At 34.2% G+C, this 14,608-nt stretch overlaps 1 protein-coding gene across 1 annotated transcript in view; it reads right to left on the bottom strand.

The window, feature by feature from the left end:
- LOC143063226 (carnitine O-acetyltransferase-like) overlaps positions 1–14,608 on the bottom strand; it is a 47,945-nt gene that overhangs the window by 20,575 nt on the left and 12,762 nt on the right. The window contains exons 3-5 of the mRNA XM_076235232.1: positions 10,655–10,735; positions 9,901–10,019; positions 5,519–5,572 (exon numbers count right to left, since the gene is read on the bottom strand). Coding sequence (XP_076091347.1) covers positions 5,519–5,572; positions 9,901–10,019; positions 10,655–10,735 — 254 coding nt within the window. The remainder of the gene's footprint in view (positions 1–5,518; positions 5,573–9,900; positions 10,020–10,654; positions 10,736–14,608) is intronic.

Genomic DNA, 14,608 nt, shown 5'->3' with positions numbered 1-14,608 from the left:
GATCTGAAACACTTATTGTTATCCATGTCTTTACCTGTTGTGATATGGTTCTCTCTTTGCGTGAAAGGGGGGAAAAGACTATGTGGGAGACATTGGTTGCATTTGAAGATGTGACTTTAACAAAAAGAATGATGATTAATCAGACTAAATCACCGGGGTTTTACTGTAAGATCGCACAAACTTAGCAGATGGGTATAACATGGTTAACGAAGCAAGAAAATAACTATTTGCGCAACAGGGACGGCTTTTCGAGGCTATTCCCTCAACTTGGTCTAGTCTTTTCCAGCATGTAAATAATGCAATATACTTAGGCAGGTGTTTAGGGAGACGAGCTTGGGATTGGCTCTAATGCTACCCACTCCAGGCGGGGACAAAGAGGATAACTTTTGAAAAACTCTTTTTGAGGCCTCATCATTTTGTCAAAAAGCTGATACATTGTGGATGTAAGAAAGGATTCCGCGGTCATTTTTAATGTGGAAAATCGGGTATCCCGTGCACTGCGATGTGTGCATGTCATGGTGACTGTGAATAAACATGTATTCTTGGCCAAATAGTAATAATTTTAAATAATTTTTAGTACTATAGTGATTTTATTTTGTTTTAATCAATCTATCCAAAACTCTAAATCGAAGAAATAGATTGAGGACTCATCTTTGAAATTTACGTCATATTTTTAACCGGAAGTGTCAACTTTATATCTAAATATTTACAACATGCTAGAATAAGTGGTTTTGAGGATAACTTTAAGCCAAAAGTTTAATGACCAGCACAAAATAAAATCATTTCTTTACATATTGAAAAAAATGAAAATTTGAATAAAAAATTGATATTTCTCTGTCCGCCATTTTGTATATACCCGGAAGAAAGGGTGTTTAAGACATATGTCTTATGCATTGTATCCATCAGAAACACCAAAGAAAGGTTCATACACAATGTAATGATAGTAGCAATACGTTAAAACACATTTCAGTTACCCTCCCTAAAAAATAAGCTTATTTAAGTACAATGTCAGCCATATTGGATTTTAACCGAAAGTGGGGTTTCTGAAGACATCTAATCTATTTAATTTATCCAAAAGTAGTAAAAAACAAAGGTCTGTACCAAATATTATGATATTAGCATGATAATAACACATTTTTACACGCTAGCCTTCGATATTGGGCTGATTTAAGTATGACGTCCGCCATTTTGGATTTTACCGGAAGTGAGACATTTTTTTCAAATGCCTCCCTATCTGAAATAAAAGAGTAATAGTTGAGGAAGGTCTATGCCAAATTTCATGCTTGTAACAGGATGTGCACAATTCGTCTGAAATATGCTTGTAGCCGCCGGACTAATGTTAACATATATATTTTATTGAACTGTGTAAATTAATCGGAATGCGAATGACAACATGCACCTACAATTCTTTTGTGTGTTTCCCGTTTCGGTAACACATGACATTTGCGCGGGAACTTCTTACATAAACATCGTTTTTGGATTATTGAAACATGTGATTTTTGGAGGTAATGTGATATTATTTATAATTCAATAGTACATAATTTTACGTCAGGTTTGTACACATTAAGTCTCTTGTCAGTGGCGGATCTAGGGGAGGGGGGATTCCGGAGGTTGAACCTCCCTTTTTTGTTGACGATCAATTCATTTGGATAGGGATATCAGTTGGAACTGACCCTTTATCCTGGGTTAGGATCCCCTTTTAAAAATGGCTGGATCTGTGTCAGCTAGTCAAGTCAGAACCGAAACACATTAATGGCAGATCTAGCCATTTTGAAAGGGGAGTCCAACCATGTCCCCTTTCAAATGCATTGATCACCCCACAAAAGGGGCGATTCCAACCGGGAACCCTCCTGCTGGATCCGCCACTGCACACTACTCGGACCTATGTTATTTAGTGAGTGATGCGAAAAAACTCAATTTAAATTAGGTCCCCCTTTTTGAAAAATTACTAAATCCGCCTCTGCTTATCCTGGGTGAGGCCCCCCTTTTAAAAAATGGTTACTCTAATCTAAACTGAAACACATCAGTGGCGGATCCAGCCATTTTGTGGAAAGGGGGGGGGGGTCCAACCATGTGCCCATTCAAATGCATTGATCACCCCAAAAAAGGGGCGGTTCCAACTGAAATCCCTCCCCTGGATCAGCCACTGCACATTACTTGGACCTATGTTAGTTCGTTACATGTAATTACTTAAGTGATGCGAAAACAACTCAATTTACTAATAAACTTCCTTATTAAAGAAACTTATATAAAAGTAAACATGTTCATTATATTTTGCTGTGTGAAATTGCTTATGCGGGAAAGACCCATTACAACCCGACCATAGAGGAGACAACAGCTGAAGGCCACCAATGGGTCTTCAATGCAGCGAGAAGCTCCCACACCCGGAGGCGTCACAACAAACCCGTTCTAGAAATAATTTGTGAATGAAATTGGTAAATACAGTTATTCTTGATCTTCATACAATTTAAGGGCATTTCCAAAAAGTCCTAAATATAATGCTTTATGCATCTGAAAAGGGTTGAAAATAACACTGGAAAATCATCGTTTTTCCTCTAGCATAGTTTGTACGTGCAGTATAGGTGTATTTTAAAGGCACAACAGTGAAGCCGCCGTATAATACTTCAATCGAACCGATTTACTTTTTGAAGTTTAATTACTATACTATATAAAAATATTAATTTTCGCAAACCATTTACATGTAGGTCACGGAAATTCCAAAATATGGCATCAGTAAGGAGAGTTGTACAAATAATGTAAATACACAGAACCCCCATCCAATTCATCTTTAACTAAAAGTATTCATCATTTTCTATTTTATATGTACTAACAATATTCCATTTTTCTATAATTTGGATTAAAATGTGCAAAAATCTGAGTTAGAATAGGTCGAATGCCCCAAATAAACATTCCCTGATTGGTTGAAGCACTGTGGTGCCGATGTAAAGCATAGCAAGCCTCGATATAAAGCACACGCTTCACAGGAATAATTGAGGAGAGTTTTACAAATAATGTGAATACACAGACCCTCAATCCAATTTATGTACTGCTAAAAATAATCAAGTGTTCATCATTTTCTGTTTTAATTCTGCTAACGACATTCTATTTTTTCTATAATTCCATTTGAAATAAGTGAAACCCCGCAATGAAAAAAGGTCGCCTCAATGATGTAAAAGCAACCCAAAAAATTTCCGTTAATATGTTAACATCTTCAACTTCGACCCTGGGTTCAAAGGGTTAATAAACCGATTCACAAACAGAGATATCCTTTCGCTCAAGTGAAGTACAGCTGTATACAGGCAACTTCGTTAACAAAAATATATACAAACTTTATCAGTAATATATATTGTCATGCTTCTGCATATCCAGGTTTTTTTGTATGCTGAACTTCAGTCAAATTCAATTCTATACAAACTTTATTACATAAAGCAATAGGAGTAAGAATATTTTTTTGCGCCAATTTAACCGTGACCAGCATCATCGTCAGTATCAAAATTGTTTATCGTAATCATTGTGAAATTTCACTGACATAGGGTTTATTAATATAGAGTAATTTTGGTAAGTATGGCTTATTTATGTTAAAGTTCTCCAGATGTGCTTCTCTAGACATCTTTGACAGTCAGTTTAATTCCATTTATCTCAATATTATCCCCGATGACAGAAATGTCAACCCGACCTATTCGTGTCAAAAGTGAAAATCTAATCTTTTTGATGAACTAATTTCTTCTAAAAATAAACATGCATTATTTCTGTATTATTTGATAAGGCCACTTTTTTTTATTAGTTGGTTTACGGGATTCTTCTTAAAAAAGGAAGGATAGGAGGTCGAAAAAAAATAAAAATAAAAATAATGAAAAAATATAGGGTAGGAGGTCGAAAAAAAAATAAAAATAAAAATTGGAATTAATGCTGGTTTTTTTTTACCAAAATGGAGAGAAACAACAAACAATGACATTACTCTATATAATAGTGTATTATACTAACAATGTATGCAGATCGTTTCATAATTTGGTATTAATTCTTGCTGTTTTATTTTAAATTAAATGTGTTACAAGGAGTCAAATGTCAATGTAGATTGATGAAAGAAGATATATATATATTAAATGTCCCTGATGAAAGGGAAGTGTCTTTTACAATTGCATTTCTCTTTGTTCTGTGTATTTATTTATCAAATTTAGATCAGGGAGTGACAAAATTCCTCATAACACAATACAATTTTATTGAGGAAATACCATATGCGCTCTGCAGGTCATATGCCTTCATATGTGGTACATGAAAACATGTCCTTTTTAGGCTTTTTATGCTATTTTACACTGCTATAAGTATTAGCTTATATCTCGAAGTGTCCTGTGATTGTCCCTTTTTATAAATGTTGAAGTGATTTTAATTGTCCTGCATTCTATGACAGTAATACATGTTCTGATTTTGTGTTGGGATATTGTTCACCATACCCCATCTCTGTTCCATTAAATCTTAATGGGTACCGTGGGAAGGTATTTATATAATAAGGCCAATTAATGACACCCATCCCTGGCAGCAAGTTAAAAGATCCTTCCCTTTAGTGACGTCTGGCAAGGCTATTTAAAAACAAATCTGGGATGCCAGAAAGCCTTGCCAGACGTCATAATTATTTGTACTAGTACCTGTAATGGAACTAAAACAGCCCCTTTCAACGGGTCTCAGACTTTCTGATCAACACTTGAACCAAAGTTGACCCGCGGTCAACCTCACTGACAGTCTGAAACAGGGATTCAAACACGGGCACTTGTATTCCCTATCAAAATATGTTTGTTGTTAGAATATACACAAGTAATAGCTTTTCAAACTAGAGGCTCTTAAGAGCCTGTGTCGCTCACCTTGGTCTATGTGCATATTAAACAAAAGACAGATGGATTAATGACAAAATTGTATTTTGGTGATGATGATGTGTTTTTAGATCTTACTTCACTGAACATTCTTGCTTCTTACAATTATCTCTATCTATAAACTTGGCCCTATAGTTACAGAGGAAAATTTTCTGTTAAAATTTACAAAAATTTACAAAATTTATGAAAATTGTTAAAAATTGACTGTAAAAGACTTATTTGTAGATCTTACTTCGCTGAACATTATTGCTGTTTACAGTTTATCTCTATCTATAATAATATTCAAGATAATAACCAAAAACGGCAAAATTTCCTTAAAAATTACTAATTTTGGGGCAGCAACCCAACAACGGGTTGTCCAATTCAACTGAAAATTTCAGGGCAGACAGATCTTACCTTGATAAACAATTTAACCCCCATGTACGATTTGCTCTAAATGCTTTGATTTCAGAGTTATAAGCCAAAATCTACATTTTACCCCTATGTTCTATTTTTAGCCATGGCGGCCATCTTGGTTAGTTGGCCGGGTCACCGCACACATTTTTCAAACTAGATACCTCAATGATGATTGTGGTCAAGTATTGTTAAACTTGGCTCAGTAGTTTCAGAGGAGAAGATTTTTAAGGCATGTCTGTTCACATTTACATACTCACTCATCAACCATAATTTTATAGTCCAATACTCCAGCCACAAGTTTGGCAGCATATCTAAAATAAAAGTCAGTTTAATATTACATCTTATAATAGAAATACTTCTTTATTCAATTAGTATGGAACCAGGTGCTCCGCAGGGCGCAGCTTTATACGGCCGCAGAGGTCAAAACCCTGAACAGTTGGGGCAAGTATGGACACAATATTCAAGCTTGATACAGCTCTGAATTGGGATTGTGATCAAATTTTTCAAATGATAATATGAGTTTCTGACACAAAACAAATGTCAAGATATTACAAATCTATTGCGCAATATTGTGCAATTAAAGATTCCTTCTTCAAACTTTTCAAAAATTTGGAATTTGAGAAATTTGGAGAAAAAAAAAATTGAAAACTACTACCACCCCCTTTTTTTTTGCAATTAGTCCAAAACCTAAAACCTGACATTTTTAATACATAATTTACAAGAAGGGTAAGGGAGGTAAACCAAACATACCCTATATTGTATGTTAAATGTTTTTGAATTACCTCCCTTACACTGCTTTTTGTCTAGATTGTCCATTGACCAGAAAAAACTACTTTTTCCCTGTTTTTGCCCCTATTTCCAAAACATTTTGAGCCATGACTCCCCAGAGGCAATACTTACTATCTCTTCATGGTATGGAAACTTGTTGTATAATTTCAGAGAGACTCATACACTTAAACACCAGTTATTGTTTAACAAGAGTGCACACGCTGAAATGTCTCGCCTTCTTTACTAATCATTGATATTATGTTGATAGTCCTAAGTATAAAGCTAAGCTTTATTACAACTACCACACAAACAGAACATTAACCAAGATAACTAAACAAAGACCAATGAACCTTGAAAATGAGGTCAAGGTCAGATGAACCATGCCAGGCAGACATGTACAGCTAACAATGCTTCTCTAAAACATATATAGTTGACCTATTACTTGTAGTTTAAGAAAAGTAGACCAAAACACAAAAACTTAACACTGTGCAATCATCCGTGAAAATGAGGTCACGGTCAAATAAAACCTGCGGGACTGACATAAAGATCATAAAATATTTCCATACACCAAATATAGTTGACCTATGGCATATAGAATTAGATAAAAAGACCAAAACTCAAAAACTTAACTTTGACCACTGAACCATGAAAATGAGGTCAAGGTCACATGACATCTGCCTGCTAGACATGTACACCTTACAATCATTCCATACAACAAATATAGTAGACCTATTGCATATAGTATGAGAAAAACAGACCAAAACACAAAAATTTAACTATAACCACTGAACCAGGAAAATGAGGTCAAGGTCAAATGACACCTGCCAGTTGGACATGTACACCTTACAGTCCTTCCATACACCGAATATACTAGCCCTATTGCTTATAGTATCTGAGATATGGACTTGACCACCAAAACTTAACCTTGTTCACTGATCCATGAAATGAGGTCAAGGTCAAATGAAAACTGTCTGACGGGCATGAGGACCTTGCAAGGTACGCACATACCAAATATAGTTATCCTATTACTTATAATAAGAGAGAATTCAACATTACAAAAAATCTGAACTTTTTTTTCAAGTGGTCAGTGAACCATGAAAATAAGGTCAAGGACATTGGACGTGTGACTGACGGAAACTTTGTAACATGAGGCATCTATATACAAAGTATGAAGCATCCAGGTCTTCCACCTTCTAAAATATAAAGCTTTTAAGAAGTTAGCTAACGCCGCCGCCGCCGTAGCCGCCACCGGATCACTATCCCTATGTCGAGCTTTCTGCAACAAAAGTTGCAGGCTTGACAAAAACTACAAAAATGCTTATTTTGGGTCCCCCTTTTGGCCCCTTATTCCTAAACTATTAAAAAAATCCCAGCTTTCCTTTAGTGGTAATGAACCATCTGGTAAAAATTTGTAGAGATCCATTCACTAAAACTAAAGTAATTGTCCGGAAACTAAATGCGTCTTCGGACGACACAGAGAATGAAGACACAGACGGAGACGACATGATAGCATTTTAAGACGAAAAATATTTTTTGCAGTTTTATAAAAATTGCTACCACATTATGTAGTAACATGAATTAATAAATAAATGATAATAAAATACTTTCCTTTTCTGCTCAAGTGTAGAAACTGTACCAGTGTGTGTTACATATTTTGTAAATTTTTATGTCAGAAACAAAGCTATTACACAAGATTTATAACCATCATAAAATTCTGGCAAGAATTTGTACACAAGAGCACTAACAATGCAATTTTCTATAAAATCAATATTTCCAAGAGGACATTACTCTGATTTTCAAAATTTGTTTCAGATATTGATGATATAAACCTATAAAATAAATTTCATACAAATCTGCCAAAAATAAACCACATGAAAGTGCAAATAATGTAATTTTCAATATCTTAAATATTTGCAAAGGCATGATAGAAAGGGACAGACAGACAGATGGGCAGATGTCCTCTATTTCTATGTCCTAACAGCATCACACATCTGTGAGTCTATAGCTATAGAATCACTGTTTTACACCTAAGATGTCAAAAGGTTTCTGTGTGATAATGACCCCATTCCCTATTCTTATCCCTTTGTCCTGTGGTTTCATTCTACTATAAATCAGTTGTCATTCATGAGTATCAGGGGTTTTTTTAACCGCACAATTTCAAGATAAACCTGAACCAACAACCTCTAATTATAGCCTTTGTCATGTAGAATCTATGTACAATATTAGAGCAATGAAAGAAAAATATGAACTTTTTTGTATGAGGCTGAGAAACTGGGGAAGAGCTAGTTTCTACCAAGCCCTTCCCCAGTTTTGCACTGAGTACAAAAAAGTGACATGATATTCGGTTGTAATACACTTTTTCAACGGTTTACACGCGAGGATTTTGTCACATGGCGTGTACACGCTTTTCACCACTTTACACGCTTTTTCGGTCTTTTCATTTTTTGGTCGTTAGTGATATCGCTATTCTCGGTTTTTTTCATGCTGTATTGTTTATTTTTCTATATGAAACTGTAAAAGGTAAGTAGTTTGTGATTAGTTTTAACGATTTTGTGACTTTCTTTCAAATTCACTGGATAGGGGAAATGTGCACAGAAAGAGGTCACTTTCAGGGCCTGTACCGTCGTCTAAAGTGCAGATTGTTAAGCCAAAACGATGTGTACGGCAAGATTCAAGATTTATAAATTATATTTTGGAGTTCGAGTTTAAATGATCGAGTGACAAGTAACGCATAATTTGTGCATTCTATGTTGCAATGATCAAAAAACAATACATGTGAGAGGAGAAATACAATGTAGCTATTTGAATAAGCATTTTAACATGTTTATCCAACATGTCCAATGGAAATCAAATTTATAAAACATTTTTCTTTTTCAATTTCAGTTTCAAATCTAGCCAACATGGCAACAGATTTCTACAGGCCATGGGGATAAAAATATCACAGAACTGTTGGATCAGCTCTCATAGTACCAGCTTTCTTCTGATGAACTACCCAGTTTTAACCAGGCAATAGCAATGGAGCAATGGCAGAGATAAAAGATGACATTTTACATTGCCAAAAAAAATCATTATGACATTCTTTCAAATCTTGATGAAGCTAATTCAGTCAAATATCAATTCCTACTGTGGGAGAGCCTTTTCAATTATAAAGATATTGACACTGAATTCTGATCAGAACTTGACCATGTTACACTTGTATTGTGTGCTGTTATCAAATAAATGTAACTAAACTTGAAACTGGCAGTTGTTTTGAATATGTGCCTAGTGGTGGTGCTTTAAAAGCAACATACATGTAACAGACCACTGTTTAATACAATAAAAGTTCACAGTAGAATATATATTGTTTTTTTATATTCACAAATTTGTATGAAATTATAAACATTACCACATTCATATTAACAAGTCCGCATCTACGTCACGCGTTTTCACACGCTTTTTGACATGTCATGTCATGTTATGACATGATTTCCCATTGTCAGAGGTTGACATGTATGAGTTTATACTTTTATGACATTGACCTAAATATTTTTTTTATACTGCAACTAGTTATGTTTATTTCCTAAATATAGTAACATAGCTTTATTTTTAGCAATGTCAATTTCATCATGGAGCACTTTTCTACAATCAGGGGTTCAATATAAGGGAAGAAAATAAGTTTAAAATTTGTGTTTAAATAGCTACCAATGTATTAATTTAAGTTGTAGTATGAAAACAATATTAGGTCAATGTCATAAAAATATAAACTTTTTTGTATCAGCAAAAAAATGGGGACGGGCTCAACACAACCTCACCCTTTCTCAGTTTCTCACCCTCGTACAAAAAAAATTATATTTTTATGACATTGACCTAATAATATATAGTTATCTTATACCTAAGTTGTCCAGCTGTATCTGTATAATTCTGTTTTGGTAAAACAATTCCAGGACTGACGTGAATTACTACAGGATTTCTGAATTCTAAATAAGCTACACTGGCCCACCAGTCTGATAACTGAAACATAAAATAAATGATTTTAACACTGCCTTTCTGTAATGTACAAATATGAAATACTTTCAAAATTGAAAAGGATTTTAATTTCACCAATCCAAAACACAATTTCTAATTGATTTAAGAATATTCCAGTTAGTAAGTCACAAGCCTAACAATTCTGGAATAACAAATCAAATCTCAATCTCAATTTTGACTTTTTGACAGAATTTTGAACAGATATTTTTTTTTGTACGTAGCTTTGAATATTTAAAGACAAAAACATCTAACTACAATGTAGATCAAAGACTAAAAACTGTCAAACTTTCTAAGTGTGGAGAGCCCTTTGACATATCAATAGTGTAGACACCTGTCTATTGTTGTAGACACCTGTCTATTGTTGTAGTCACCTGTCTATTGTTGTAGACACCTGTTGTAGACACCTGTCTATTGTTGTAGACTGTATTTTGACATAGAGATGTTATTTGATTGGTTGTGTTAGATTTCTGTCTCATTTCAATTCCATCATTCACATCTTTTTATTCTAACTCTTTTTTAAGAAGATTTACACATTTTACTTATATCTCAAACCTTTTATCATGTTTATGGAAAATAAAGAAATTAACGTCTGCTTATAATTGAAAATGACGACATCTTACCCAGTTTACTTCCTTTGTAGCTCTTTCTTCTAAGAACTTCTGTAATTTTGGTCCAGAATCCTTTCTGAACTCCTCAACATACTGTAATTATAAGTATATTGGTCAACAAGATATCTTTCCAATATCAGACCTGAACATGGTAGACATTTGAGCTATTGGACAGTACTGTATGGGTTAATCTCATTGTATAAAACCAAACAGTTGTCTATAATCATGATAATGATTATCATGATTAACATAATTATCATGATTATAGACAACTGTACGGTTTTATACAATGAGATTAACCCATATAGTATGGTCCAATTAATTGCTAACATCCACTTTATTTGAAATTTGGTGGATAGTTGTCTCATTGGCTATCATACCATATCTCCTTATTTTTTAATAAAAAAGATGCCACCAACAGTCTTCTTCAGACCTACATAATCATGATAATGGTCTCTTTAAAAGAAACATTACAAAATAAGTGTAATTATAATAGTATATTTTCATTATACAATTCTCCAAAGTGCTGTGTTTTTTTAACTGGCATATGTATTATGTTTTATATTGTGTTATTAATTCAGTCATTAATCACAACTTCACTGATACATGTATTTTAAATAGCATTTAAAAAATGTAATAATTAGGATTTTTTTTCAAAATCTAACATCATGAAAATCTTGACCTTTGGTATAGTTGGAGTTCTTTAGAAATGTTTAGCATCATAGTCATTTGTGACATTTCATGAGTATGAATAAATAAAACAAGAGGCTGTCGAGTGACAGCAAACCGGATTTTCCTGCAGAGGTAAAACCCTGAACAGTTGAGCAAGTATGCACATAAACTTTTAGCTTAATTATTGACAATTTACCAAAGAAAAAAATCCAATATAACAAATAATGATAAAACTTGATATGGTACATATGTAATATAAATGTTTGTTTTTTTAATTTCCTGTATATATAAAAAAGAAGATGTGGTATGATTGCCAATGAGACAACTGTCCTCAAAAGACCAAAATGACACAGACATTAACAACACTATAGGTCACCGTACGGCTTTCAACAATGAACAAAGCCCATACTGCATAATCAGCTATAAAAGGCCCTGATAAGATAATGTATAACAATTCAAACGAGAAAACTAATGGCCTTATTTATATAAAAAAATGCACGAAAAACAAATATGTACATGTAACACATAAATAAACGACAACCATTGAAATACAGGCTCCTGACTTGGGACAGGCACATACATAAATAATGTGGCAGGGTTAAACATGTTAGCTGGATCCCAACCCTCCCCTAACCTGGGACAGTGGTTTAACTCATCAGATGGGCAAAAATACAAGTGGACGTGGCCGGGTACTTATACATCCCGACACAAAAAGGCACAATGAACAGATATAAGAGTACTCTCAGTTATCTGACAGCTAGTTCAAAGCCACTAACAACTAATAAAATCAAAGTGCTGGATAGCACCTCTGGAAAGTTTGCAACTGTAGCTGTGTGTTATTCCAAAAAGATTATAGACCGACGAGACGTGTATTATTTCAAAAATGTATTTCATCACAGCTTGGATGTTTTAAACTAAATCATTGTCTTGTCAGTAATTATCAAAAATCACCTTTTTCATGTTTGTCATAAAAAGTTTTGATATTTTCTATTGCAACCTAAAACTGTAGATCTAAAATATTGAAATATACAGAAAGCTCTCACTGATAATTTCTTTTTAAGTACCCATGCCATGTCAACATCAAGGGCCTGTGAATTAGTATTTTTCTATTGGTTTAGATCCTTCATATTTGTTTTTAGTAAATTAACACGTAAGTTTTTTTGTTTGAATTGCTCCACATGTTTCCTATCGGGGCCTTTTATAGCTTTCTGCATGTATATGGTACAGATATTTCTCATCATTGACGACAATATGGTGTCCTATAATTATTTATACATTTTCCTCCTTTGAACTCTTTTGGATAGCATTGGTTCTTTGCAAAAAATACCACATCCTTTTTTATAAATAAGACAGTTACAGTAACTTAAATCAATACAACTGTAATGAAAGTGAATTTATATTAAAGGCTTTTATCAAAAATAGGGAACGTGTCCATGGGACACAAATGATGCCCCCGCTAGCATTAATGTTATAAAGGGTCACAACTCAAGAACTGTAAATGTGCATGACGCTACCAAAATGTGTACTTGATCTGAGTTATGGGGTAATAAGCATTGTGTAAACATTCTAATTACACAGTATTGCGCAATAGATTTGTTAGATCTTGGCCTTTTTTTTTGTGTCAGAAACCTATATATTATGTCAAAAATTTGATCGCAATCCGAATTCAGAACTATATCAAGCTTGAATGTTGTGTCCATACTTGCCCCTAACTGTTCAGGGTTTCGACCTCTGTGATCGTATAAAGATGTGCCCAGCGGAGCATCTGGTTCCATTTGTAACGAGGCACAACCCTAGAGCAGTAAAAATTACTCCACCAAAATTCAAGATTGATCTTTGTTTTTTTGTTAAAAGTATTCACTGTATACATTTCATAACATTTGTTTGAGCGAACTTAAGTTAGATAACTGAAACGAAAATATTCAGCAATTTTTTACATATATGTAAAGGGGCATAACTCTAAAATAGTATAACTATCGCGACCAAAATTCAAACTTGATCAGTGTTTGTGGTAATGAGCATTGTGTATACAATTCATAGCATTTGGTTAAGACAAACTAAAGTTAGAGAACAGAAACTAAAATTTCCAGCAACTTTCCCATTTGTAAAGTAGCATAAAATGCTAGAATGGTAAAAGTGACGCAACTAAAATTCAAACTTGACTTGTGAATTGTGATAATAAGCATTGCGTATAAGTTTCAAACAAGTTGGTTCAGGCAAACTAAAGTAAGAGAACAGAAACGAATTTTTGGATGTACGGAGGTACATGTACGTACAAGTAAGGGAAGGACGTACATACTTACAGTAGAACAAGGATAAAACTCAATACGGTGGGAGCATAACAACAGCAGTATGACCACAGGAATAAAAAGTTTATATACACTAGAGTCATAGAGGTGCTTATAACCTGCAACACATTTAGTTGCTGTTGTGAAATTAAGCATGGTCTTATGAGTTAAGAACATTTGAGAATTTTTGTTTTCAGCCATTAATTTGATATATTAAGGTAATCATTGCCTCTGTGTTTGGGTGACAAAGCAATTGAAGTCTATTTATATAGGGCATTGTATGCCTTAAAACTTTTCCAGATGCACAGGCCGCGGTTTGTCTGTAATCTATCTAAATTTTGAGGTGAAAATGCAGCCATTTTAGCCAAAGGGTACACATCATGAACCTTAATCATTTCTATAGAACTTGTCTTGATACCCTCATGAGCTATAATATTCGAAGAAGTAGATGTTGACTCGGTTGCTTTTAATACGGATGCTATATGATACGAATTTACAATAATACACCAGAAGTGGTATGATGTAAATTATTTGAAGAAGACTGAAGAAGAACTGACGTTGGGCAGAAGAACTGACGTTGGGTCAATGTTTTTCTGCTGTCAGTTTGATCCAATTGAGCATGCTGAACGAGTAAAGTTCCTTATCACTTTTCAATTTTCCGACGGCTAGGTCAAAATGTCAACTTCTTCTCGCATTTTAATCAGTCATTCCCGATTTTTCGATACACTCGGGATTTTACCACGTTTACGTACGTACATATAGTACACAGGTAAAAGTAGAGCAGGGAAATGTTCATTCATGAAATATTCATGAATGAATGAAAACGCAATCTCGCGTAGATTTCTTGTGATTTTCTCTACAGCGCATGGCAGATCCGTGAAGTAGTGTTTGTAAGGCAGCAACCATTTGATTTTCTGGGGGGGGGGGCTATGGTTTTTTTTTCTGTACAAACTTTTTTTTTCGCCTGCGGCGAAAAACAATCTATTTTTTTCGCGACAAGTCGAAA

Source organism: Mytilus galloprovincialis, chromosome 2, assembly GCF_965363235.1.
Source record: "Mytilus galloprovincialis chromosome 2, xbMytGall1.hap1.1, whole genome shotgun sequence".
NCBI lineage: Eukaryota > Metazoa > Mollusca > Bivalvia > Mytilida > Mytilidae > Mytilus > Mytilus galloprovincialis.
This window is presented reverse-complemented; position numbering and strand designations above follow the sequence as displayed.